General features: G+C 37.4%; 3 protein-coding genes across 3 annotated transcripts; 2 read left to right on the top strand and 1 right to left on the bottom strand.

Annotated features, from left to right (window-relative positions):
• Positions 1-274: 274 nt before the first annotated feature.
• On the top strand, positions 275-6529 carry dhrs4 (dehydrogenase/reductase (SDR family) member 4). Its single transcript, XM_042512165.1, has 9 exons — positions 275-380; positions 662-777; positions 1807-1984; positions 3151-3252; positions 4180-4250; positions 4333-4384; positions 5135-5269; positions 5995-6050; positions 6144-6529. The coding sequence occupies exons 2-9, from the start codon at positions 665-667 to the stop codon at positions 6256-6258; spliced, it is 822 nt and encodes a 273-aa protein (XP_042368099.1). The 5' UTR covers positions 275-380; positions 662-664; the 3' UTR covers positions 6259-6529.
• A 45-nt stretch (positions 6530-6574) lies between these two features.
• Positions 6575-16466, bottom strand: tinf2 (TERF1 (TRF1)-interacting nuclear factor 2). Its single transcript, XM_042512164.1, has 10 exons — positions 16258-16466; positions 14796-14998; positions 14099-14206; positions 13654-13749; positions 13429-13539; positions 12364-12487; positions 11536-12268; positions 9621-9679; positions 9453-9532; positions 6575-8396 (listed from the first exon to the last, which is right to left on the bottom strand). The coding sequence occupies exons 1-10, from the start codon at positions 16283-16285 to the stop codon at positions 8277-8279; spliced, it is 1662 nt and encodes a 553-aa protein (XP_042368098.1). The 5' UTR covers positions 16286-16466; the 3' UTR covers positions 6575-8276.
• Positions 16467-17764: 1298 nt separating this feature from the next.
• Positions 17765-21528, top strand: cideb (cell death inducing DFFA like effector b). The gene is made up of 5 exons (XM_042512562.1): positions 17765-17875; positions 18659-18773; positions 19408-19566; positions 19652-19842; positions 20413-21528. Exons 1-5 carry the CDS (start codon positions 17850-17852, stop codon positions 20552-20554), a joined length of 633 nt encoding a protein of 210 aa, XP_042368496.1. The 5' UTR covers positions 17765-17849; the 3' UTR covers positions 20555-21528.
• Positions 21529-24183: the final 2655 nt, after the last annotated feature.

The raw sequence follows: 24183 nt of genomic DNA, 5'->3' as shown, positions 1-24183 counted from the left end.
CGCACCACCACTGTGATTGGTGTTCGTGAGTTGCGTTCATGGACGTCCGGATTTTATAATTATCAGAGACTGTAAACTGAGGAAAAACAAAAATATGTCCCCAAGGCTACTACCATCACTTAAAATAAAAAATAACTCCCCTAAAAATAGCATAATTTTAAAGGGCTTCGCCGCACAGTTGAATTAAACAGCAGACAACCGCGCTGGGCTCAGCTGGCGGCTTTTATTTTGACAGCGCGATTTTCACCCGGAAAATACAGTTGCAACCGTTGAGACACATTAACCGACGGTGATCAAAAGTCCAGGCTGTAGACTGTGGGAGTTTTATTTTATTTTTTTAAACAAATTAGCCTTTTATATTGCACGAACTGCAGGTTGAGGTAATACTTTTGATCATATTTGCATGTTTACACGAGTTGCTGATAAAATGTAACTTAATGAGTTAAAGTATAATCATGAACTGTATTAATTAGAGCTTCGTCAGCACCGATCAAGTATTTTGTTTTTGTTGTTGTTTTCTAATGAAAAAGCGGTTCCCAGCTTCATCCACTCTTTACTTAAATCTCCCAGTATTCGGTTTGTGCACCGCACTGAGCCATGGTGACCCCTGCCCCAGTTTCCCAGGGTTACCTTAAAAAAAACACCTTTTCTGTGTTTACAGGTGATGTTGATGAGTGTATTCAGGTGCCTTAGGACCAACCCTGTTGCAGGCCTCAGGAGCATGTCTCAAAGCAGCCTTGCTGGAAAGGTGGCCATCGTCACTGCCTCCACAGATGGGTAAGATGCACATGATGAACTCCAGGTTTGTTTACCAACACTGCCCTGAAAAGACATAGATAGATAGTAGGGACTGTTATTTATAGCAATTATTAGTAGTTAATGAGACTGATAATTATTATTTGGAACTGATGTGCATTTACAATGAAAATAAAAATCTTTCTGTCAATATTTATATATAATATATAATAAAGCCCAATACAAAACTTTGTTTAAATGCTTTTTTACAAATGTTTAATAAAAACTGAAATATTCAGCATCATATATGGAAAGTTCCCAGCAACTTTTAAAAAAAAAAAAAAAAGTTAGATTTTAATTAAAAATTGCTACCTGAGGTTTTGCAAAGTCAAAAAAATTTTAAAAAGTCGAAAGATTATCAGCATGGCTGATTGTTGGAGCCGATATTTGGCATTTTGCAGATTATCTGTATCAGCATTTTATTTTAATTATCGCTAATAAAAGTGATTAATTAAAAAGTGCAAAGAAAGTTTCAGCATGGGAGGAATTTTTATATTTTTTCTTTTAAATTTTAAGACAAAAAAACTTGCTGTATGTGATGTCGAAAGTTTTAGTTTTGTTTAACATTTGCTAAAAGCATTTCCACAAAGTTTCGCATTGAAGTTTGTGATATTCCAAATTCTAAATATTGACAGAAATATTTTCATTTTTATTGTAAATGTGTACTGGTTCCAAATATCGGTTATAGGTCTCCTTAACTACTAATAATCTGTAAAAAAAATATCATAATTTGTAATTGTTTTTTTTTTTCAAAATATTATATATTTAATAGAAAACTTGTTAATTCTGTTTTCCACTTTATCCAGAAGCTGCTCGCGTTTTTTACCAGAACAAAACAAATTCGTACACAGAAATGACCGTCAAGCATTAAATCTTAAATATGTGAATTCTTAAAACGGGATGGCATCTGAAAGGTTCGTTAACATAAAAAACCTCACGATTGTGACGATAATAGACGTTTTTACAGACCTGATCTTTTGCTGAGATGTTTTGCTCCTTGTTTCCTGTCAGAATTGGTCTGGCCGTAGCTCAGGGGCTGGGAAAGAGAGGCGCTCATGTGGTGGTGAGCAGCCGGCGGCAGGCCAACGTGGACAAAGCTGTGAAGCTGCTGCAGAGCCAGAGCATCCAGGTGACCGGGACCACCTGTCATGTTGGCAACAGGGAAGACCGAGAGAAACTGGTTCAAACGGTGAGTTTTTAGTTGGTTTTTTTTTTTATTAAATTCTATCAAAAACACTAATATGAACCACAGACAACTGCATCAACAGTTTAAACAAGTTTAACCCATTGAAAACCTGAGAAAAGTGTCTCAATCTCTTCAATATTGCAAGAAATTTGTAAAAAGTTATCCAAAAAAGGCCAAATAGGAAAAAATAAAATAAATGAAAGAAATGTCCTAAAACCTAAAATTATCCCAAAATCCTAGCAATGTCCTAAAATCCTAGAAACATCAAAAAACTAAAAAATATCCTTAAAGTCAAGATACATCCTAAAATACAAGAAATGACCTTAAAATCCCAGAATAGTCCCAAATCTTAGAAATGTCTTAAAATCCTATAAATGTCCTAAATTCCTAGAAATGTCCAAAAATCCTAGAGAGAAAGAGAAAAATATATAAGAATACCAATTGTCCTAAAATCCTAGAAACGTCGTGAAGTTTAGAACATTTCCTACAATCCTAAAAACATGCTAAAATAATAGTTTTCAGAAAAACCTAAACCTAACCTAATTCTGGAAACATCCTAAAATTCTAAAAACTCAATCTTTTCAACATTACAAGAAATTAGTAAAAAATTATCTTAAAAAAAAAGCTCAAAAATGAAAAAATAAAATAAAATTTAAAAAAAAAAAATGAAAGAAAATAGCTTGCTAAAAATGTAAATGTAACTAACTGTATATATATATTATAATAATTATTTTTAAATAATTTATTTAAAATTTAATAATGTAAATTTAAAATAATTTTTCTTTTTTTCTTTTTTTAATACTAATTTTCAGTTCATTTTCTTGTCAGCTTTTCTTGCAATTTTTCTTGGGACATCTTTTGCCAAATTACTCACTATTTTTTTAGCCATGTTTCAGACTGATTTGTTCAGGTTTCACAGTTTTTAAACTCTTGTGAAAGGACGAGGATCCAGGTTTCAAAGAGTTAAGCCACATAATAAACATAAAAATAATAATAATACATTTAATTTTAGAGCGTTTTTCACAGTATTCGAAAGACAGAGAATAAATAAAATAAAATCAAAGAATAAATAAAACAGAATGACTGGCTGCGTATCTATAATTATGAGATCATCAGTGATTTATCTGACTGATAACCTCGTTAATAGTCTCATCTTGTCTTTGGGACAGACTCTGGATCAGTTTGGGGGCATCGATATCCTGGTGTCCAATGCAGCGGTTAACCCTTTCATTGGAAACATCATGGACTCCACAGAGGACATCTGGGACAAGGTAAACAACAACAACTGAAGCCGCAGTCCTCACTCATGAATCGTTTTGACTTTGAAAGCTGAGCAAACTGATTTAGTTCAAAAACATTGGAAAAAGGCAACAAATAACTGCGAGAGCTATTTGTTAGTAGTTTAGTTGTTTTCTAAACATACGTGATTATTCTAGATGTTTACATTATTTAGATTTGTTTTTGATGGTGTTTTATTTCGCTAGTTATTTGTTTAATTTAATTATTATTTATTTATTTATTTTTTTGTTTAGCATGATTTTTTTGCGTAATTTGCATATATATATATATATTTTTTTTTTTTTTGTGAATTGGAAAATCTGGGGCACCCGTGGATATAAAGATGTAGGTAGGCAGGTAGGACCAGCATGCACCTTAGTGAGCAAAATGTTTTGTTTTTTTTTTTACCACAGCAAGAGAGGCAGCGGGTGCTATGATTCTATAAATAAATATATAAAATATAATATAATATAATATAATATAATATAATATAATATAATAAATATAAGATATAATAAATCAAGAAGAAACGAGAATGTTCTACTACAAGAATGAAAAAAGAAATGACCCAAAAAATAGCAAGAAATAAAAAAAAAAAAAAAGTAAAAATTCCAGGAAAATTGCCTGAAAATTTGTTAAAAAAAAACACACACACACACACACACACACAAAACAAAAAAAAAGACATGACCTGGAAAAAAAGCTCAAATCTAATTTTTGTGATAGGATTTTAAATATGTCAATTTTTTGAACATTTTTTTCCCCCAAGTTGCTCAATGTTCCAGAAAGAATATGCATCAGTTTTCTCATGGTTATAAGGTAGAAATACTTGTTTTGGCTCCTGTTTCTGAGAAACAATTAACCTCCCTCCTTTTTATTTATTGTAATTCAGGATCATTTATGAGCTCATTTCTTTCTAGATCATGTCCATTAACGTGACGTCAGCCTTCCTCATGACTAAGCTGGTGGTGCCTCATATGGTGAAGAGAGGGTGAGTCAAACTGATCCAAACAGCAACAGAGACTTTAAAACGGTCTGTATATCTAATTAATGCTCTGTATTTTTCCTTTTAGAGGTGGGAGTGTCGTATTTGTGTCTTCTGTGGCTGCGTACCAACCAATGCAGGTCAGAACACGTATCACATTCATATTAAAGACATACCACAAAAGATCATTTGTGTATCAGTTACTCACCGTGTTACTATGAATTTGTGAAGAAAAAGGTTATTTATTTAATTTTTTCATTTTTTATTTCTCTATTCATTTAGCTGCTCTATTTATCTGTACCCCATCCTTCCTATGGCCTGTTCTTACCATCTTTTCACGTTTTAATCTATCCACTTGTACATCTGTATCTTATTTGTTTTATCCCCACTGATGTGTTATTGTCTTCCTATATTAACTCTTATTATTTTTATCCTCTTTGATTGCATTTATTTTTGTATTTTCTAAAACCTTTTTAATTTTTTTTGTTTCAGTACTTTACCTGCCTTTTTCATGATTTGCCTATTTTATTTATTTTATATTCTATATATTTTATTTGCATTATTCATGTTGAACCTTGGCCTTTTGCATGACTGCTCTAGACCTTTCTCTGTCTGGCATATTTGTTGATGTTTATTTTTATTATTCCCCGATTTCCTGCCTTTGCTTTGTCTGTCAAAGCACTTTGTAAACAACTGTTTTTAAAGGTGCTATATAAATACAATTTTTATTGTAATTATTATTTTTATTTTCTTCTGTGGCAAAAGAAGAATGCAAAAACTGAGAAAATTTATAATGAATTGAAGTCAAAGACATTCCTGTTGTGTCATCATTTTGTAAACTACTGGTTGTGTGTGTGTATGTTGAGGACACCTTGTCTCTGTCCCTGCAGGTCATCGGTGCGTACAGTGTGAGTAAGACGGCGCTGCTGGGTCTGACCCGGGTCCTGGCCCCTGAGCTGGCTCCCAGTAACATTAGAGTCAACTGCGTGGCCCCTGGAATCATCAAGACCCACTTCAGCGCTGGGGTGAGGAGAAAAAACACAAACTCAAATCCTCGAGTCATGTTTTCTTAACCCTGAGGGACCGCTTTAATATTACACAAAATCAAGCAAAATCAAGCTTGAAAAAATATTATACGTTAATATTATTTTCTACTTTCATTAAGTTTTTTAACCAACATCAGTCCTAATCACAAATATCAAATATTCATTCATTTTCAGAATTTCACCCCTTAAAATGTCAGGTTTTTGTCAAAATGCCACCATTTTTTCAAATGGAAAAAACCCCACAAAATTTTTTTTTTTTAGAATACTAAATGCTAAGTTTTCTTTTTATTATTGCAGCCTGGAATAGATCAGTTATTTGGAGCAACATTGTGACCGTGCACCGAGAGGATATAGCATGTATTTTCTCCATATGCCAAATAAATCTGGTAGAAAATGGTAAAAATTACAAATGACTTTGATGGCTATGGGATCAAAAATTGCAATTTGAATGGGTTTAAATTGTGCATTTTTTGCACTTAACAGTATGAATATCACTATTTTGTTTACGCGGTGTATTTTAGACTTATTGTGGGAGTTGAGATGGAAATTCTGAGAATAAACAAAAATACACAATCTTGCCAAAATTGTTTCCATATGCATGAGCACAGCCAAAATTATGTAAAAAAATAAAAATAAAAAAAGAATGAAAAGCGTGTAAAATGTGCCAAACAGTCCCTGAGTGTTTATTCACTGTTCTGTTCCAGTTATGGCAAAATAAAGACATGCTGGAGGAGCTCATGAAGCAGATCAGCATTAAAAGGTAAAGCTCGCGCTGGATGTTTGTCACTAACATGCTGCACAAATTACACACAAATACTATATTTTATACTTTCCTTGAATTTCATCCCTTCAGAATCGGACAGCCGGAGGACATCTCTGGAGCGGTCGCCTTCTTGTGCTCCGATGAGGCTTCCTACATCACTGGAGAGACCATCGCGGTGACGGGAGGATGGGGCTGTCGACTCTGAAGCTCCAGTGGCAACAAAGAACCCCACTACTCCAGTATAACAAAGCTATATTAAAGGGACAGTTCACCCCAAAATCAGAAATATCTCCAACACTCTGCAACTCACACCAAAACTATCTATTTTGATAAAAACAGTAGAGATAAGAGGAAAACATCCGTACAGGTGTTTGCCTTCTCTTCGGTATAATGGAACGAAATGGCACTCAGCTTGTGGTGCTTAAAAAATACACTTGAAAAATTCAACAGCGATGTCTTTTTCCAGAAATTATGACCCAGTTACTCAAGATAATCCACAGACCTTATAATGAGCAGTTTCATGTAGGAACTATTTTCTTTCTACCGCGCTAGACCCGCCAGCCGAATCACTGTGCAGAAGGAAGCGTACAAGGAAGACAGGAATTTTTACGGCCGATATCTCCAACACTCGGCAACTCACACCAAAATGATCTAGTCTGATAAATATCTCGACAGCTCGACTATGCTCAGTGTTACATACGGAGATGGACGGAGCCCTCCTTCAGTCCTCTGGGTTCATTTTGTCCGAATTTTACTTTTCTGAAAGATTACGGAGACAGATGAAACAGAGTAGTACTACCAGAGATCATCGTAGCGTAGTAAAAGCGAGACACGATTCTGGGAGGCGAAGAAGCCTCTTAAAAATTGGTGCAACAGAACGAATCGATAACATAGTGAAAATAATTCTCCGTCCACGTGTCACGATGCGTATGATGGCGCCGTTAAAAGTAGTGTTGTAGTACTCAAGATCGGTCTCAGTCTCGCCTTGGAATCGATGCATTTTGACTTGGTCATCAAGTCTCGGTCAAGTCTCGGTTCCAGTTAGTATGGTCTTGACTACAACACTCGTTAAAAAGTAGAATAACTTTTGACTCTTCTCTCTTTTGCCATCTATTGTCTGTATTTATGCCAAAATAAAGGACGCGTGACGGACAGTGACGTTTACGTTTGAAACAACATCTATTTCCACACATAATGGAGTTTAAATGAGTCTTGAAAAGAAAAAAAATACGTTTTTTTGATTTTAGGGTGAACTCTCCCTGTCATGTGAGTGCTATAATACAATAATATATCAAAGGATTTAAGGTTTTGCAATAAATTACTAAAGATTTGGGATTTTTACAGTATTCAGGGTGATTGTTTGTGATTTTCAGTGAATAAAGATGTTTACTCTCGTAGTTTTTGACAACTAATTTCATCCACACAGCCTGTATCAGACATGTCCAAAGTCCAGCATGGACCAATTTTAAATGGCTTGACTTTTACACAATATTGGTTAATCGAACACCATCGCTTTGCATTTTTTTTACGCAGGTGGATGTGTTTTTGTTTTTTATAATTAACCCATATAATGCAAAAAGCAGCTGGCCCCCATTTCTATGAACTTTTGACCCCGCTGATCGACGTGATGACATTCTCACTTTCTATATAAATGTGCAGATTTTCAGTGATCTTCAGTCACTGGCAAATGCATGTTTAAGTGCGTAAATATGAATAAAATTAAATAAAAAACAGGCAGGTTACCGATGTGATCCTGACACTCCAACACGTTAAATGAAATTAAAAAATGGGGACAAATTTTTCTCATATAAAACATAACTTCACTTTCATTTATTGATTAAGTGAGAATATCACACATGGAGGTTTAAAATATGTACACAAGTGACTTATTTGTAACAGAGAAAATCCAGATATTATCTGGTCTTAAAAGGAAACTGTACATGAAAAAAATATTTAATTAGCGCTTGCTTTGCATGACAGTGCTCATAATAAGTGACGATGATGCCATTTCAGGGTTTGTTTTCCATGATGTTAAACCACTAAAATTTGATTCAGCTACAATTATAAAAAATAAATGTACATTAGCTACAGTGGTCGCTAAATTTTTAATTATTTTTGGCTTTTCTGCCATCTGGTGAAGAAAAAAATTCATAACCATAGTTAAAGTCCTCTGGCATTTTTCAGGTTTCTTGACACCAAACCTGGCAGCGAAATTTGATGTCATCATCTGTGTTTGGCGCCCGCGGACATCAGGTGCCGCCGCTTCGTCCCGGGTTTCCAGTACTCCCTCAGCGTGGGGACGTAGGTGCCGTGTTTGGTCTTGTAGTAGCGCTTCATGAACAGCTGAAGGAGACAGAGTCAGTTAGAAATCACTGATGAAAGAACAAACGACTGAAATATCAGCACATTTATTTGTATTTTCTCGAGGCTCTCACAGTCCAAACACTGTTCGGTTACCATCAGTGGTTTACTTGATGAATTTGAAAGGCTTATGTTGTGGGCTTAAACGTGACGTCAGTAGCTAAAACCCCAAAACTGAGGCAGTCTTTAGGCTCTGAGGAAATTTCAAAGCATTTCTTTTGTCTTTGTGACAGCCAACGATTTTACAACTTGGCAATGCTAGATAGAAAAATCAAGTAGTTCAGACTAAAAAACATTTAAGGCAGAGATACTCAACTCACGGCCCGTGGACCAAATTGGCCCCTGATAGGGTACTGGGTGGCCCCCCCCTAACAATTTTCTAATTCTCAAGAAAAATAAGGTGATTCACACCAGGAATAGTTTGTGTACTTTCAGTATACATAAGGTGTCAGAGTGTATAAAACAGCATCAAAATAAAGCTCGTTTATAAAAAGAAGTGCCAGTGAAGCAAAACAGAGGTCCTAACTAAGCCCCTAATTTCCTAAAATCATAGAAAAATCCTCAAATCCTAGCACCTTCCTGAAAGCATATAAATGTACTAAACTCCTAGAATTATCCTAAAGTCATGGAAGTTTCCTAAAATCCCAGGAATGCCCTGAAATCCTAAATTTTCATAATATCATAGAAATGTCCTAAAATCCCAGAAACATCCTAAAATCCTAAAGATGTCCTTAATCCTACAAACATCTTAAAATCCTAGAAATGTCCTTAAACATCCTAAAATCCTAAGAACTTCCTAAAATACCCCAAAATGTCCTTAAATCCTAGAAACATCATAAAATCCTGTACGTGAAAAACATGTACGGGGCTGCTGTGACTGGTCCCTGGCCTCCTGATATTTTTGCAAAAGTGGCCCCCCAAAGCAAATCAAGTTGAACATCTCTGCTTTAAGGCAGGTCGCCCTTAAAAACGAACACAATTTCACGAACAATCACAGCCTATAAAAACCGTGTTTCCTCATGTTGCTAGGATACACACCCTGCCTTTGAAGTTCTTTGTCGCCTCATCTTCAGAATCAGCGACGTAGTCGTCACTGCCTCCTGGAAGAACCGACGTCTCTAAACACACAAAAGGAGACTGAGTTAAACTTAAATCTTGTTTTTTCTCTAATTTCCCAAGTTCAAGTTACACGATTTGTTGAATCACCTGTGTTACTCCGTTGCTGAGAGGGAGAGCGGCTTATACCCCGAAACAGAGGACGATTTCTGTCAAGTAGAAAACACATAATTGAACAATTACGTCAATTTAGTTCCTAATAGTAAATGGACTGCCTTTCTACCTGCTTTTGCCTCTCATTTACACATCCACACATTCACTCGTACAACGATGGCGGCAGAGCTGCCATGCAAGACACTGGCCTGGGTATTTGTGGTCCAGTGTCTTACTCATGGACACATCGGCATGTGGACAGGAGGACGATCCGCTCCACCTCCTGGGCCACAGCAAATGGTGAACGATGGCAACTAATCTGCTTACAGCTCTGCTCTGCGAGGCGCATTTATAATTAAAGTCTAAAAATAACCAGGAAACATCAACCTGCAGTTAAATCATAAGTAATCATAACTCATATAGCGTAGATACATGTTTAAATGACTAACGCTATCTCAGAGAGAGACAGAAAGACCAAATGAAAACGGAAACATTGAACTAAATGGTTTTTATTGTATTTGTGGGGATTAAATAACAGCCTACATCAGTGATACTCACATTACAGTCCATGGGCCAACTGACCAGTTTCTAATGTACAATGAAATTTGGTTTATTCTGGATTTTTGTTGGTACTTTTAATGTAAATAAGGTGCCAGAGTGCATAAAAACTTAAAAATGGAGCTTATTTGTACAAACTAAAGTGGCAGCAGGGCTAAATATTCATATATTAATTAGTGATTTTTGGTTTACTGGCCTCCTGTCAGTTTGCATTTGGCCCTCAGGCAAAGCTGTTGAGTATCCCTGACCTACATTGAGAAATTCAAACCACACTGAACAAACACTTTTGTTTTTGCTCTCATTTTCACAGGCTAAAGTAAAAGATCTGACTTTTTAGTATCGCTGTAGTTTGTGGGGTTTATTGTTGTTTTGATTGGTCTATTTCCCATTAACTGAATTTTCACTTCGATACTGTTTCTGTGAATTTGGCTGTACATCCAACCAACATCATCATAACGTCAAAAACAGGCGCACCTGAGTCGTAATGATGCTGAAGCGTCTTGATGTACCACACCTGTCAGGTGGATGGGTTATCTCGGAAAAGTTAAAATATTTAACTAATTTGTGACCATAATTTGACAGAAATATATCTGTTGAGAGCAAAAAAAGTTTTCAATCTTTCACTTTAAACTGTAAAAAAATGGGAGCAAAAACATATAATTGCATTTAGATTAGGGGTTGACAGATTATCGGCCTGGCAGGTTATCGGGGCCGATATTCAGCTTTTTGCAGATTACCCGTATCAACGTTTTATTTTAATGATGACCGATAAAACTAATTAAAGAAAAAGTGTAGATATTACACTCAACCTACACCAGAGAAGGCCAGTCTGCAATACATGCAAAAAAAGTATCCGCTTGGGAGGAACTTTTACTTTCTAAAATCTCAGGAGCTATTCTTAGTTAATAGTTTCTGAGGAAACTTGCAGTATATGATGTTGAAAGTTTCAGTTTTAATTAAACATTTAGTAAAGGCATTTTTACAAAGTGTTGTGTGGGAGTTTATTATATTCCAAATTGTAAATAGTGACAAAGATTTTCATTTTTATCAGTTAAAAATATAAATTATCGGTCTCATTAAGTATGAATAATCGGTATCGGCCCTGAAAAACCGATATCAGTCGACCCCGTATCTAAATTTTTGTGTATTTATTTTATGCGGCAGTAAAATGCTGCATCAGCTTAAAATGTCTGGTTGTGTGGGATCACTGGTGTGTTTTAGCACGAAAAACAGTTTTACTGAAAATGTAGCTAACAGGAATCCCAAACTCTTAAATTTAGTCGTTCGTTTTTAAGCGAGTGGCTGAATTCCTGCAATACAAACTTGACTTGCGCTGTGCTCCCATGTCTCTTACTCTTTATCGTCCAGGCCGGGATAATCGGGCACTCGAGCTTGGCTGCCTTTCCGTGTCGGAGTTTTGACTGGCGACTTCCTGCTCTGATTCTGCCGGGTCGTATGTAAGGATTTCCCTCCTCTGTCAGACCTGTTAGCGCCAGCAGGCGTCACGGTCAGTGATTCGATGATAACTCGAGGTTGGCGGCTCAGACAAGATTCGAAAACGGAGCGGAGGGACGGCTCTTCAGGCAGGTGCAGTGTTTTGACACCCAGCTGCGACATACAGGTTTCCAGAGCTGCTCTGTCGCGCTCCTCGACAGCTCTGCTCGCTTTGTTTCTGAAACTTATCCTCTCTCCCCCAGATGTGGTCACGCCTAACACTTCGACCTCCTCATCTGAGTCACTCTCTGCGTGGTCGGGTTGCTTGCGTTTTGTTGCGTTGCTCCTCTCCTCCACTTGTTCTCCATCCTCTTTAGGCTCTTGTCTCTGTTTATCCAAAGAGAATTGCAGCTTCTCTTTTGGGCCAAAGTGTTCGTCTCTCAGTGTCCTGCTCATAACCGGCACGTCTTCATTAGATATTAGTCCGATAACAGGTGTAATAAATGGTGTTTTGTCTTGCGTCTGCTCCGCGGCAGACCTTTTGGCCGCGGCAGACCTTTTGGCCGCGGTTGATTGATCTGAAGGTACTCTTCCTGAAGGCGGGAGAGAAAGTGAAGACAGGATGGAGTCTCCCATGTTAGGAGGGAGGGAAGCTGGAAGAAACAAACAGGTGGGAAATGAGAATTATTAAGAATCTACACTAACGCAGTGTTTCAGTCATCCTCGCTACGAGGCGATCTGTGTGTACCTGCAGTCTCGAGATGACCCAGACAGGTCTGATGCTGAAGCAGCATTTTGAGGAGCTGGGGTTGGGTGGCTGCCCGCGCGCACTCCTCCAGGACAGGAGGGGCATCACTGAGCCACGACACGGTCTGGAGACAAATCAGTTTCTTTGAAAACTGCATTGGGTTTGAGTCAAGTTTTGTCAACGTGCATCTTTAAATGATTAACAAATATAACATAAAAATGTGTATTTCACTTTTTAACTGGACTCAGGGTGTCTACGGGTTCAGACACTTTTCTTTTCAAGATAATATTTAACCAAACTTAAGACTTTTTTTGGACAAATCATCTTTTTTAAGCATCACAGGTGAGTAGAAAAGTAAGAAGTATACATGAAGTCCCATGCAGCTATGGATATTAAAGTAAGTTTGCCAACAGGTAAGTGCAAAGTTAAAAGGTGATGTAAAAAGACAGCGTTCGGTTCACCAACGATAAAAGATTTGAGACATCAGAAACAGAACAACTTGACTCATCCTAACAAAAAGAAATTAAAACATCGATGAATTAATTTAGATAATTTGTTCGCAGCAATTTTTACTACAGAAAGTCAAATTTAAGTCTATTTAATGACTTTAAGGCCCAATATTTACAAAATTTAAGGCATCTTAAGACGTTCTGAGGACCTGCAGACACAGAACACCAAGAATATTTTTTTAACAGAAGCACAGAAACTATACTCGGTAAAAGGGAGTCATTGGTGTATTTTCCTACATACAGTACAGATGCAAACCAACGCTGAATCTGCCCTTTATTTTATTTATATTTTAAAAGGAAGATGTTTTTATACATACTCTCATTTTGAAAACAAATGTTCAAATTTCAACCAAGAAAAAACTTGTGTTAAATCCTTAAGGAATAATAATAATAATAATGTCATACCATATACTGTGATATTTTCAGAGACAATATCATGTACTGTGACAATTTAACACTGTTGCAACTTTTCTCTGTAAAGCAGCAACGATCAGAGCAATAAACGAGGTGTTATGTGTGACAAAACAGGGGAAGATGTTATCAAAGCAGACCCTACCTGAGCCAGATTGGGAACCAGAAGCAACTGGTCCACTCGGATCAAAAACTCCCACAGCAGCTTCTCCAGTTCTTGGTCAAACTCTGGACCGTAATCCACCGGAAACTCCTCCTGTCAGAACAGAGAATAACAATAGGTACTTTCTATCCTACGTCAACTAAAAAATGATCACAATACAGGTTAAAATCTGCCGCTGAGATTACAGATATATATTACAGGACTCACCTTGAAGAAGAGATCTCTCTCTGCTGGGTGTTTCAGCAGCGTGTGAACCAATGAGTGGAAACTTTCCACTGTTCTCATGATTTTTACGTCCCTCCTCTGGGAGACAAAAGAGCAAAAATACACTCTTTGAGTGATAACATATCAAATATATCATCATCAAAACTTCAACTTTGTGACATTATTATATTTATTAAGATTATGCCATCAAGTTGTCTTTTGCATCACAATTAAGGTATGCAACTGCTGAAATTATCCACAGCTTTAAGTGACACAAAATCTCACAAACACAAGGTAGATTTAAAACATGGTTTAAGTAAAATGTGTCCTGGCAGTGAATGTGAAGCAGTGTGACAAAGAGCATAAAGAGTTTGCCCACAATCTGTTTACAATTACAAAAATGGCAATGCAATTTGTTGTGAGAATCTGAACATCAAATCTCATTTACCCCTGTGGCAGTTGACGAGGGGGACAGGGCAGCAGGGGCACGGATCCTCTCCAGGTGCGGCATAATCACCTTTTCATCGGGCTGTGTGCAGCACAGCTCCAAGATTAACTGAAGAAGAAAAAAATTAATCTTTGAACTGCTAGAGTTTGCTAACTTTTCTAATATATTTAATATGGCAAGTCTAGTCTGTTGCTGTGTTCAAGTGAAGTCGGAATAATCGGAATGATGACTTTCCCACTGTGAAAATTCACACGAACTGCTCATGTCTGAAAAACGACATTTTAAGCTGTATTCCACAGCAAATCGGAAGTCGATAATTCCACGTTGGTTTTTCCGACTTTCAATCTGAATGCTCTCAACACGCTAACTTTACAACCTCAAAGTACATGAACAAAACAAAGTCAGAAAAATGACTTTCCAACTCGGAAACTCCAAATTTCCGACATCACATGAATGCGGCATGTGTGTTTCACATGATCCTAGTCATGTTTCAACGGTCTTCCAGTGTATCCTACATATGTTTACATGTTTTGGTAATTTATGAATGTTTCTGACACAATAGCCGAAACAATTTATATTCAAAACTTTTCCAAAATATTCTGTTAATTCCAAACCCTTTCAGGTCTGGAAACCACTTTTTCTAATTTCATCATTTTTACATGAATTTAATGACTGTGGGAGCATCATTAAATCTCACCCGTCCTCTCAGTCCCAGCGCCAGCTTGCCCTGGTGCCTCACGGTGAGCAGCCCGGGGACGGTCTCACAGGCTGACGTCACAAACTCCTCCACAACCCCATACTGCATCACATCCCTCTGCTTCATCACTTTCCAGAGAGCCGCGGATACCAGGCGCACAGGCGGAGCCAGGAGCTGAAGTGCAGCAAAAGGAAGGCTGGCACCTTCGCCGGAGACAAAGCATGGTGCAGAAAGAGTTAACTTACTGGCGTTTGTTGTTTGTAAAAATCAGCAAAAAAAAAAAAAGTTAAAAGATAATTATCTGAAAAGAAGTTGTTTTTTTTGGGGGTTTTTTTTTTAAAAAAAAGGAAATAAATGAGCTGAAAAGTATTTTAAAGTATTGTTAATGTGGTAATTTCCTTCCTTCCTGATACTTTTGAAAGAAACAAAAAGCAATTTTCTCAGTCTTCAAAGCCTCAAAAAGCTAGTGTATCACATGTTGAAGGCAAAAACTGATGTCCATCCAGGTCTCAAAGGGTTAAGCTAAAGAGTAAATGGGTGAGTGTTTGTGTATTTAAAGGCACTTAAAGATGACATTCATAGGAGTTCTTCTGTTTTTATGATACTTGATACTACATGATACTTGTTTTAATGTCCTTTAAATGTGTGATGTCTTGTTTTGAAATGCTGGATTTTCCACCAAGCATCCAGAACTATATAAGTAGAAATAAGTACCAGCACAAAGTATGTTAAAAATATGAAAATAGTGATAATAAAAACAATTAGCTCTATAATGTAAATATTAAACTATACAATGTTTCACAAATTAAACAAAATTAGTGAAAGGTGACAAAAAATGAACTGAAATATAGTTTAAAATAAGAACATTAAAACATTTCCAGAAAACCATATGTATAATTATTATAATCTAAAAAATATATACGTATATTTACGTATACATATATGTATTTGCTACGATTTATTTGGGTCATTTCCTTTTTCTTCTTTTTTTTATTACTTGTCTTCATTTTTTAGTATATTCAAGAAATTCAGTTGGGATTTTTTTTCTAGTTTCCTAATAATTTTCCTCCTATTTTTTTTTTTTTTTTTTTTTTTTAATTTTCAAGTAATATTTTTGTACTTTTCACAAATTTCTTGCGAGTTTTTGGGTCATTTCATCTTTCGTTGCTCATTGCCCTCTTCCAGTGATGCAGATATAGCCAATATGCTCTTGTTTTAAAGGGTTAAAGTTGCACTGCTGGCTCCAACCTGATCAATGAGTCTCTAAACACCTGTCCAACTAATCGACTAATCAACCCAGCTGTGTCTCTCAAATGACACATTAAACGCTACTTGCTTTGAAACTCATCTGCAACAACCTAAATTCATACTTATTGAACGTGGAGTGTGTTTAGGCTACTACAGTGTGTGTCAAAAACAGAGAAAATCGAGTTTTAACGTCGTCCAAGCTGTTAAAACTTACCATTTTGGTTGGGTTTTCTTGTAGCCATACCGCTCAGTCAGCTAACGCTAAGCTAGCGGGGTGGACAAGTTGACGTTAAGAATCAAACGTTAACGTTAAAGTTAGCTTAGCAGCTTGGATACATTACTTCAAAACCGACACAGACTGAGAGTTTACCCTGATACGCGTTTAGAAAATGCTGTTAAGACTGTGTTTACTGATTCCGGTGGTTGTTTTACCCGCTAGAAACAAAGCTAACAACACTTCTATCAAAACTTCTGCTTCTCATCCTCCCGCCCTTCACTGCTACCGCGTCAGTCTCCTCAAATATCCGCGCGGGTGTGCCGGATTGGCGGTGCTTAGCGGATTCAGAGTGAAAGACTACGGTTCGAACGAGGAAACCCCGCCCTCGCGCGCACTCGTATGTCCCAAAACAAGCACCACCAAAGTTGCTTAAAGGATATGACGTAATGGTTGCTGTTCCGACAGACGTTTTTTGGCTGAGTTTTCATACATCTATTATTATTATTATATTATTATTATTATTATTATTATTATTATTATTTATTTATTATTATTATATTATTATTATTGCCGTTATTTTGTGTCTCTTTTTAGTTGTTATTCTTTGTAGTCATTTTTTAAAAATCTAGTTTAGGTAGTTTTGTGTTTGTTTTACTTACTTTGTTTCTTTTTTTGGTTGCTTTGCCTCGTTTGTAGTTCTTTTGTGTCTCTGTTATGTAACTGTGTGGCTTTTTGTAGTCATTTTTTGTCTGTTTTTGGTTATTTGTGTTCCTTTTTGTAAATATTTTGTGTCTCTTTGAGGTCAATTTGTGTATTATTTGGTTGTTTTGTGTCTCCTGTGGTCATTATGTGTCTCTTTTTTAATTATTTTGCCCTGTTTGTAGTTATTTTGCACCTCTATGATGTCGTTTTGTGGCTTCAGGTGGGCAGTTTTTTGTCTTTTGTGATCATTTTAGGTGTCTTATTTTTTGTTTTGTGTGTCTTTTTTTTGGGGGGGGGGGGGGGGGGGGGGGGGGGGGCGTGACAGGTAGGTATGACCTTATATTTCACCACAATTTGAGTAAAATATTTTTATATATAACTTATATATATATATATATATATATATAACTATATATTTACTCAGAAGCCTAAAGACAGATAAATTATAGCCAATATTTCAGCTGATAAGTAACAAGACATTGCAGTACAGGAATAAAATCTTTTACAGCATTGACCTCATATGTATATTATCAGTCAGGATATAAAGGTAAAAACTCTGCTCGTCAGCAAGGATGTCTCTCTCTCACACACACACACACACACACACACACACACACACACACACTCTCTCTGTCTCACACACACACACACACACTCACACACAGACACACAGACACACACACACACACACACACACACACACACACACACACACACACACAGGCGAGATGAACTTTGCCATGTACTGTTCTGTATCTGAGTAATCACCAAGTTCAGGGCAAAGTCCAGCTGCTGGGTCAAACACGAGCTGTACTGACATTGTCAGACACCAAAACACTTCACGAAAAAATAAGTCTGTTTGAAGGGACGACAGGAGACTGACGAGCATGGACACAACATCGACATTTATCAAGTAAGTCAAGGATTAGTTTTGACCTGTTGACATTGTACATCTTTGCCTTGTGGTCCCTTCGCTTGATCAATCAAAATATTGTGTGGCTGTTGGAGCCTCAAAAAAATCACTCAGTGTACATGTAATTTTATATCAGATGTAAATAATAACATTTAAAGATGCATGAATTCCATTTAGCTGCTGTTCAGTTTCAGGATACTGTTACTTTATGTATCAGCTCACTGGGACACTTAATTTTAATTTTCTTGAGCTACATTCGCACACGCCTTTAACATGTTTTTTATCCTGTGAAACTTGAGAAAAATGATTTGATGTTTTCAGAAACATGGCAGGAAATGCAATGAGCAACTTGGCAAGATTTTTTTTTAAGATTTAGAAAATTATGTTTTATTTTTTTCAATAATGGTTTTAGGGTAAAATGTCAAGAGACACACTTTGAACTATCAAAATTAAATATTTAAAATTATTTTACAGAATTATTATACTTCTAAGCACTTTTTTTCAGGTAATCTCACTTTTTTGTTATTGTTTTCTGTGTTGTTTTTTTTGTATTTGTATTTTTTTTAACTTTCCTGTGTGTTTTTTTTGTTGGTGTTTTTCTTTGGGATTTTTGAGGTGTTTTTTGTGTACGTTTTACTAATTTTTGCTTATTTCAAGGTCATCTCTTTGTTTTTGAAGGAAATCAATCCATTAGCCCACGTTTTAGAGATTTAAATAGATGACTGATCAAAATGTCTGCAGTTAAAAAATGCCAGATTTTAATCTCCTCTCTTTCTGGTCCAGATCTGTGACCAAGCGAGTGTGGTCTCCTCCACAGCGGCCCTTCAGAGTGTGCTGTCACCACAGGGAGACCAGGAAGGGCATCACAGCTGGGACCCTGGAGGAGCTGAAAGAGAGGGTGAGAGTGACTGTAACACAGAAATAATGGACATACTTTTAGTTTATTTGCATTTTTTTAGATATATATTTTTTTTATTCTGATATGTTGGCATACAAAAAATACAGATTGTATGTACTTAGATGAACATTTCCTTATATTTAAACTTCTAAATAAACAAAAATAAATAATTACAAATAAAAGTATGGTATAAAATATATGGTAAAAAAAAGGAATTGTCTATGCTATTTAATTTTTAAAAAATTGAAATAAAAGTAATTTCAGAAAATAAACAAACAGCATAAAAAAAATAAAAAAATAAATGCAAATAAAAATTTTAAAAATCTGTTTAAAATGGACTGTAGAAAATAAAGTCAATTTAGCTGAATAAAAATAGAATTGCAGTATAATCAAAATACTTAAAAAGCATCGTATCAAAACATAAAATCTAATTGGGCTTTGCAAAATTTTTTAGAAAAGCAATTTGATCATCACAAAAAAAGTCAAGCGTGTGCTTACAATGTCTGTTAAAGGGTTAAATGGACAAACATGAGGGGTCTTGATACACACTCTTGTAAGGGGTCCTAGTCTTAAAAAACATTGGAAACGGTTGCGCTTGTGCACATAAATCCAAAGTTATGTGAATCTGTCGTAGGTGTGCCAGGCCCTGCTGCTGTCCCTGTCTGCACTGTCTCTGTCTCTGGTTTGTGAGGAGGACGGCACGGAGGTGGACTCCGACGAGTTCCTCATGACGCTGCCTGACAACACCACGCTCATGGCCCTGGAGCCTGGACAGACGTGGAGACCACAGCCGGTGTGTTTGACCGCAGAGGTTAAATGTTATCATTATATCGCCTCAGATGTGTGTGTGTAATAAGATGCCGTCTCTGATCTCCCAGGGTGCGGTCGTGTCCAGGTCTCAAGACCGCGACAAGCCTCGGACCGGGAGAGACATCGCACGTGTCACCTTTGACCTCTACAGGATGAGCCCAAAAGACGTCTTTGGCTCGCTGAGTGTGAAGGCCACGTTTCAGGGTCTGTACTCTGTGAGCGCCAACTTTCAGTGTCTGGGGCCCAAGAAAGTCCTCAGGTAAGTCAGGAGGGGAGAGGTCAGCACAAAAGAGGGATTAACCATTCAGCAGGGGGAAAATACACCCCTCAGAGCAGAGGTGGATGAAATATTCAGCTCCTTTACTTACTTTTCACGCTGTGAAAATACTCTATTACAAGTAGTACCAAATGCAGAAAAATCTTTTTTAAAAAAACCCAAAACAAACTCATCCAAAGAACTGCTTTAAAAAAAAATAGACGACCTCCCAAATTATTGAAAAAATAGAAAAAAAAGGTATGAGGTTGATTTGTAATTAATAAACATATTTAAAAAAAAAAAAAACATTACATAAAAAAAAAAAATCAAAATTATTTTTAAAAAAAATCTAATCAAAATCATAAACAAGAGGGAAAAAAACCCAAACTCAAAATTATTTTCAAAAAGAAAAAAGATGCTGTTTTGTGACGTCGCATAAGAAAATAAATCGCAATAAGCTTTTTCAAATGCCAAAATGACAGCGACAAAAATGAATCATTTGATGTGACTTGAGTAGGCTTTAATAATGGAGCATAAAAAATCACGCTGATGAGAATTTATCTTGTTTTTCAGAGAAGCCCTGCGTGTAGCCTCCACCCTCCTACATGCCGCTGGACACCTGCTTATCACTTCCGCCTCCATGATTCGACGCATTATCGAAGGCGCTGATCTTTGGCAGCCACAGCGGACAGAATACAGCGCCAGCTGGAACTGACGGGCCCGAGAGATACATATTCAGCTGTAACATCTGATATCATTGACTGAAAGAGTTACTAAGGTGTTTTTAAACCCGAATTCTGTTTTCCAATGTTTTTGTGTCAAAGTGACTGAAAGTGAAGTTAAAGAGAATATAGAAAATCAGCTCTGAAATTGCTATTGTCAAACCCACCAGACTCCATATAAAAAATCAGTTATTTTACAATCCTAAAAACACTTCATTCAAATTTATCAGAAACAAAATAAAACTCACAAAGACCCGTCTTGGTTCGTCTTTCCGCTGTTCCAACAATCACAAACTCTGGCTTGATTGAAATAAAGCCTCAATTCAGCCGGTGAGATGTGAGAATATGCTGGCTCCATGCACGCTAAAATGACTTTTTTATTTATATGGAGTCTGGTGGGTTTGCAAACAGCAAACTCTGGCTGTTTTCTGGGATATTACTCTTAAAGAAAAGGGCTTTTTTGGCAGAACCATCTGTTAAGGTGGTATCTGTCAATGTTAACAGCAATAGTCTTATGCGGGGTGATTGTATGACTGTGTACCTTATTCTCCCTTAAATATCTTGACTTTTCAGGTTATGAACAGACAAAAAATAATGGTAACGATTGAGTGCTAGAAAATGTCTTAAGTTTTATAGGGTTATTGTGCAATATATTCTTCATAATACTCAAAGAATATACTTTATTTTTGTTAATTTTTTTGTGTGAATTTTGCATTTGCAGTAGTGTCATCTTGTTAGTGGAATATACAGTAAGTTTCTTAAAAAATATCGATATTTGATACCATTTTCAAAACCACAGGGATATTAAAGATTGAGGGCAAAAACATTTAATTCTTTACTTTAACAGCAGAGAACAGCAGAACGACTGTTAGAAACAGTAATGAGACAGCAAGGCTTTGCAGCTGGTACTGATGAATCAATACTGTGGAAAATGAGTATTACAACTATATTAAATATTCAGAATCGATACATATTGATGAATCGGTATTTTTGACAATACTAGTTGGCAGTGGCTCTGAGATTAAAGGTGATAACAAGTCAATATTAAACATAACAGCGTCGAGAAACAAGTTGTCACTTATTTTTGAACGATTTGCCGGAACTGTTCACAACGAATGCGTCGTACTTGAAAAACAATAAAACCATCAGCGTAAAACTTCATACGCGCAACAGATAAGTATGTTTTGTGTTAAAAAACACGTTAAGAAACACCTCAACGACAATGTCGCTTAACCTTTTAAAAAAAACGGTCTTAAAGTTTAAAACGTCACTTAACTGCGTGATGCATCTTTTCAAACGTGAAGAGACGATTCGTGGTTATTGCCCTCAGGTGGATATGACGACGCGGACTGCGGCATCATTTCTCCACTGGAGGCAGACTTTCAACAGTTCTCACTCATTTCAAGCAACGTCTGCCAGGCTGGTTTTTCGGCGCCCTCACTGCTCGCCACGCGTAGCTTTGTCTTCACCAGCGCTTTCAGGTGCTGCTGGTACCTGACGTTAGCCAGCGCCTTGCTGTGCTGCTCCTCAGTCATCCAGCGTGGCTTTACTTTCTTCACGTAATAGCGCATGTCGCCGAACCACTGAACCAACGTGTGGCGAGGGATGTTGATAATCTTCGCCAGTCGGCTGTAGTCTTCGGCGTTTGGATACTGGCAGTGCGAGAAAGCCGCCTTCATCATCGCCAGCTGAGCCTGCGTCTTTGTGCTTAAGCGCGTCCGAGCGGGAGGCGTCGACGCCTCGGCCGCACGTGAACCCGGCTGCTGGGTGACGCCGAGTGACTCGTCTGCAACAAGAGAGATATCGAGCATTTCCATGAGCTCCTCTAGTTGGTTAAAATCAGTCACAGCGCCGTTGTGGTTTGACTCGGCGTGCACGTGTCCCTCCAGCTTAGCCTCCGTTCCTGTTTCAAGGGTACCTGAGGTGGACGTGGGAACGGCGTCTTCTCTTTTCAGCTGCTCTGAGTCTTGACTTTGAGACAGGAAGACGAGTAGAGGACTTCCACCCAGCGACTCGTCAGGCATCAAAACGCTCGTGTGCGCAGGCCTCTCTTGGATCGTCAGTAATTTTTTCTTTTCTTCCGTCCTTTTTCTTTCTCCGGTGGATTTTTTCTCTCTCAAATTCCTCACTTCCCGCTCTCTCCACATCACCTTCGTCCCGTCGCTTCTTTCGCTTCATTTCCATCTCGTCTGACGCTGTCACCTTTTTCCGCTTACTCTGAGTTTTTCCTTTGTCTTCGTCTTCCCTCTTGTCCTTATCTTTCTTCCCTGGTTGTTCAAGCTTCAATTTTGTTTCCGATTGCTCGTTAGCCATCTCATTTTCTCCCATCATCCCTCCCTCAGGTGCACTTTCTTCCTCCAAAACCTTCTCCACCTTCTTCCCAGCAGGCTGTTTTACCTCTCCTCTGTCCTTTTCCTTCATCCAGTTTTTTGCAGCTCTTCCTTTCCCCAATTCAACTTGAACTTCCTCCGAACGTTGTTGATGTCCTCATAGTCCCAGCTGATGCCGTATCGGAGCCTCTGTCCCATGAACCACACCTTCACCTGGTCCGGGTGCAGGGAGCAGCACTCCGCCAGCGCTGCCGTCTGGTTCTCTGTCAGGTATGGGAACTTGTCGAAGGCTTTGTCCAGCTCCGCGGCGCCATCCAGCCTTAGGTTGATCTCGCTCGAGCGCACCCATATGAGCCTCTGATCGTCAGAGACCAGGGGGAGACACAGAGCACCGTTCTGGTTCAGACTGAAAGCCATCAGGGCCATGTTCGTTTCTATGAGAGTCTCTTCGGGGGGGTCAGGGGTGTTTTGCCTGAACTCGGGGAATTCGCATCTCGCTTTTTGCATCATCTTTCTCATCTGTGAGAATGACTCCTGAAAAGAGCAAACAGAAGGGGTTAAGACACCCCAAATCTAAAAACCTGGAGTGTAGCGACTACGGGAACAAAATAAAAGTTGCTGAGAGGCTGAGGCTGGGCCTGGTCTGTTGTACAAAACGTTCAAAATGTTCAAAAAATGTAATAATGAAAAGGAATCAACTTATCAAAACTTAGCCAAAATAATCACAGCGATCAAGAAAAAGTGCAGCCAACAAAAATTACGGCGACCCACTTCACCCTCTCTTACGATCATCCTGACACAGGTGAAAAGCAGATACTCATTTAGATTATGAATGTAACTGCCCATATCTATGTGATCCAGCTCTCCCAATGACCACAATCATTAAACTAATAAATAATAATATCCCAAAACACACAAACATAAAACACACGTAACGATACCAAAATATAAACCATCCCAGTTCCCTTATTTCTAAATAAAGTAATCATTTAACTCACTTTAATCCTTCTTATTGCTATTTATGACAACAATTACTGTAAGAGGATATTCATTTATCACATATTTTTCTACAGTTTTTTAAAATTCTAAATGCTACTATTTTTTATCCACAAACAAAAAATTATCCAAGTCAAAAACAACATAAAAAAAATGTATAAAGTGTCAAGCTTTTGGAAAATTCCATGATTTTCTGCGATAAATCCCGACATATATGTATAGGTTTAATAATTTTGAATATTTCCAATACGGTCATTTTATTAAAATTGTAAGATTTCCACTTTTTTTTTCCATTT

The sequence above is a fragment of the Plectropomus leopardus genome, chromosome 23 (assembly GCF_008729295.1).
Source record: "Plectropomus leopardus isolate mb chromosome 23, YSFRI_Pleo_2.0, whole genome shotgun sequence".
Classification (NCBI taxonomy): domain Eukaryota; kingdom Metazoa; phylum Chordata; class Actinopteri; order Perciformes; family Serranidae; genus Plectropomus; species Plectropomus leopardus.
Note: the sequence above shows the minus strand (reverse complement) of the source record. Positions and strands in the feature narration are given on the sequence as shown.

Coding starts and splice junctions, on each gene's coding strand:
- dhrs4 (XM_042512165.1), top strand. CDS start 665: ATGTTGATGAGTGTATTCAGGTGCCTTAGGACCAACCCTGTTGCAGGC. Junction 4,251..4,332: donor CCTCATATGGTGAAGAGAGG/GTGAGTCAAACT, acceptor TTTTCCTTTTAG/AGGTGGGAGTGTCGTATTTG. Junction 4,385..5,134: donor CTGCGTACCAACCAATGCAG/GTCAGAACACGT, acceptor CTGTCCCTGCAG/GTCATCGGTGCGTACAGTGT.
- tinf2 (XM_042512164.1), bottom strand. CDS start 16,285: ATGGCTACAAGAAAACCCAACCAAAATG. Junction 12,269..12,363: donor GGGTCATCTCGAGACTGCAG/GTACACACAGAT, acceptor TGTTTCTTCCAG/CTTCCCTCCCTCCTAACATG. Junction 9,680..11,535: donor CCCGGCCTGGACGATAAAGA/GTAAGAGACATG, acceptor TCTACTTGACAG/AAATCGTCCTCTGTTTCGGG.
- cideb (XM_042512562.1), top strand. CDS start 17,850: ATGGACACAACATCGACATTTATCAA. Junction 18,774..19,407: donor TGGAGGAGCTGAAAGAGAGG/GTGAGAGTGACT, acceptor AATCTGTCGTAG/GTGTGCCAGGCCCTGCTGCT. Junction 19,567..19,651: donor AGACGTGGAGACCACAGCCG/GTGTGTTTGACC, acceptor CTGATCTCCCAG/GGTGCGGTCGTGTCCAGGTC.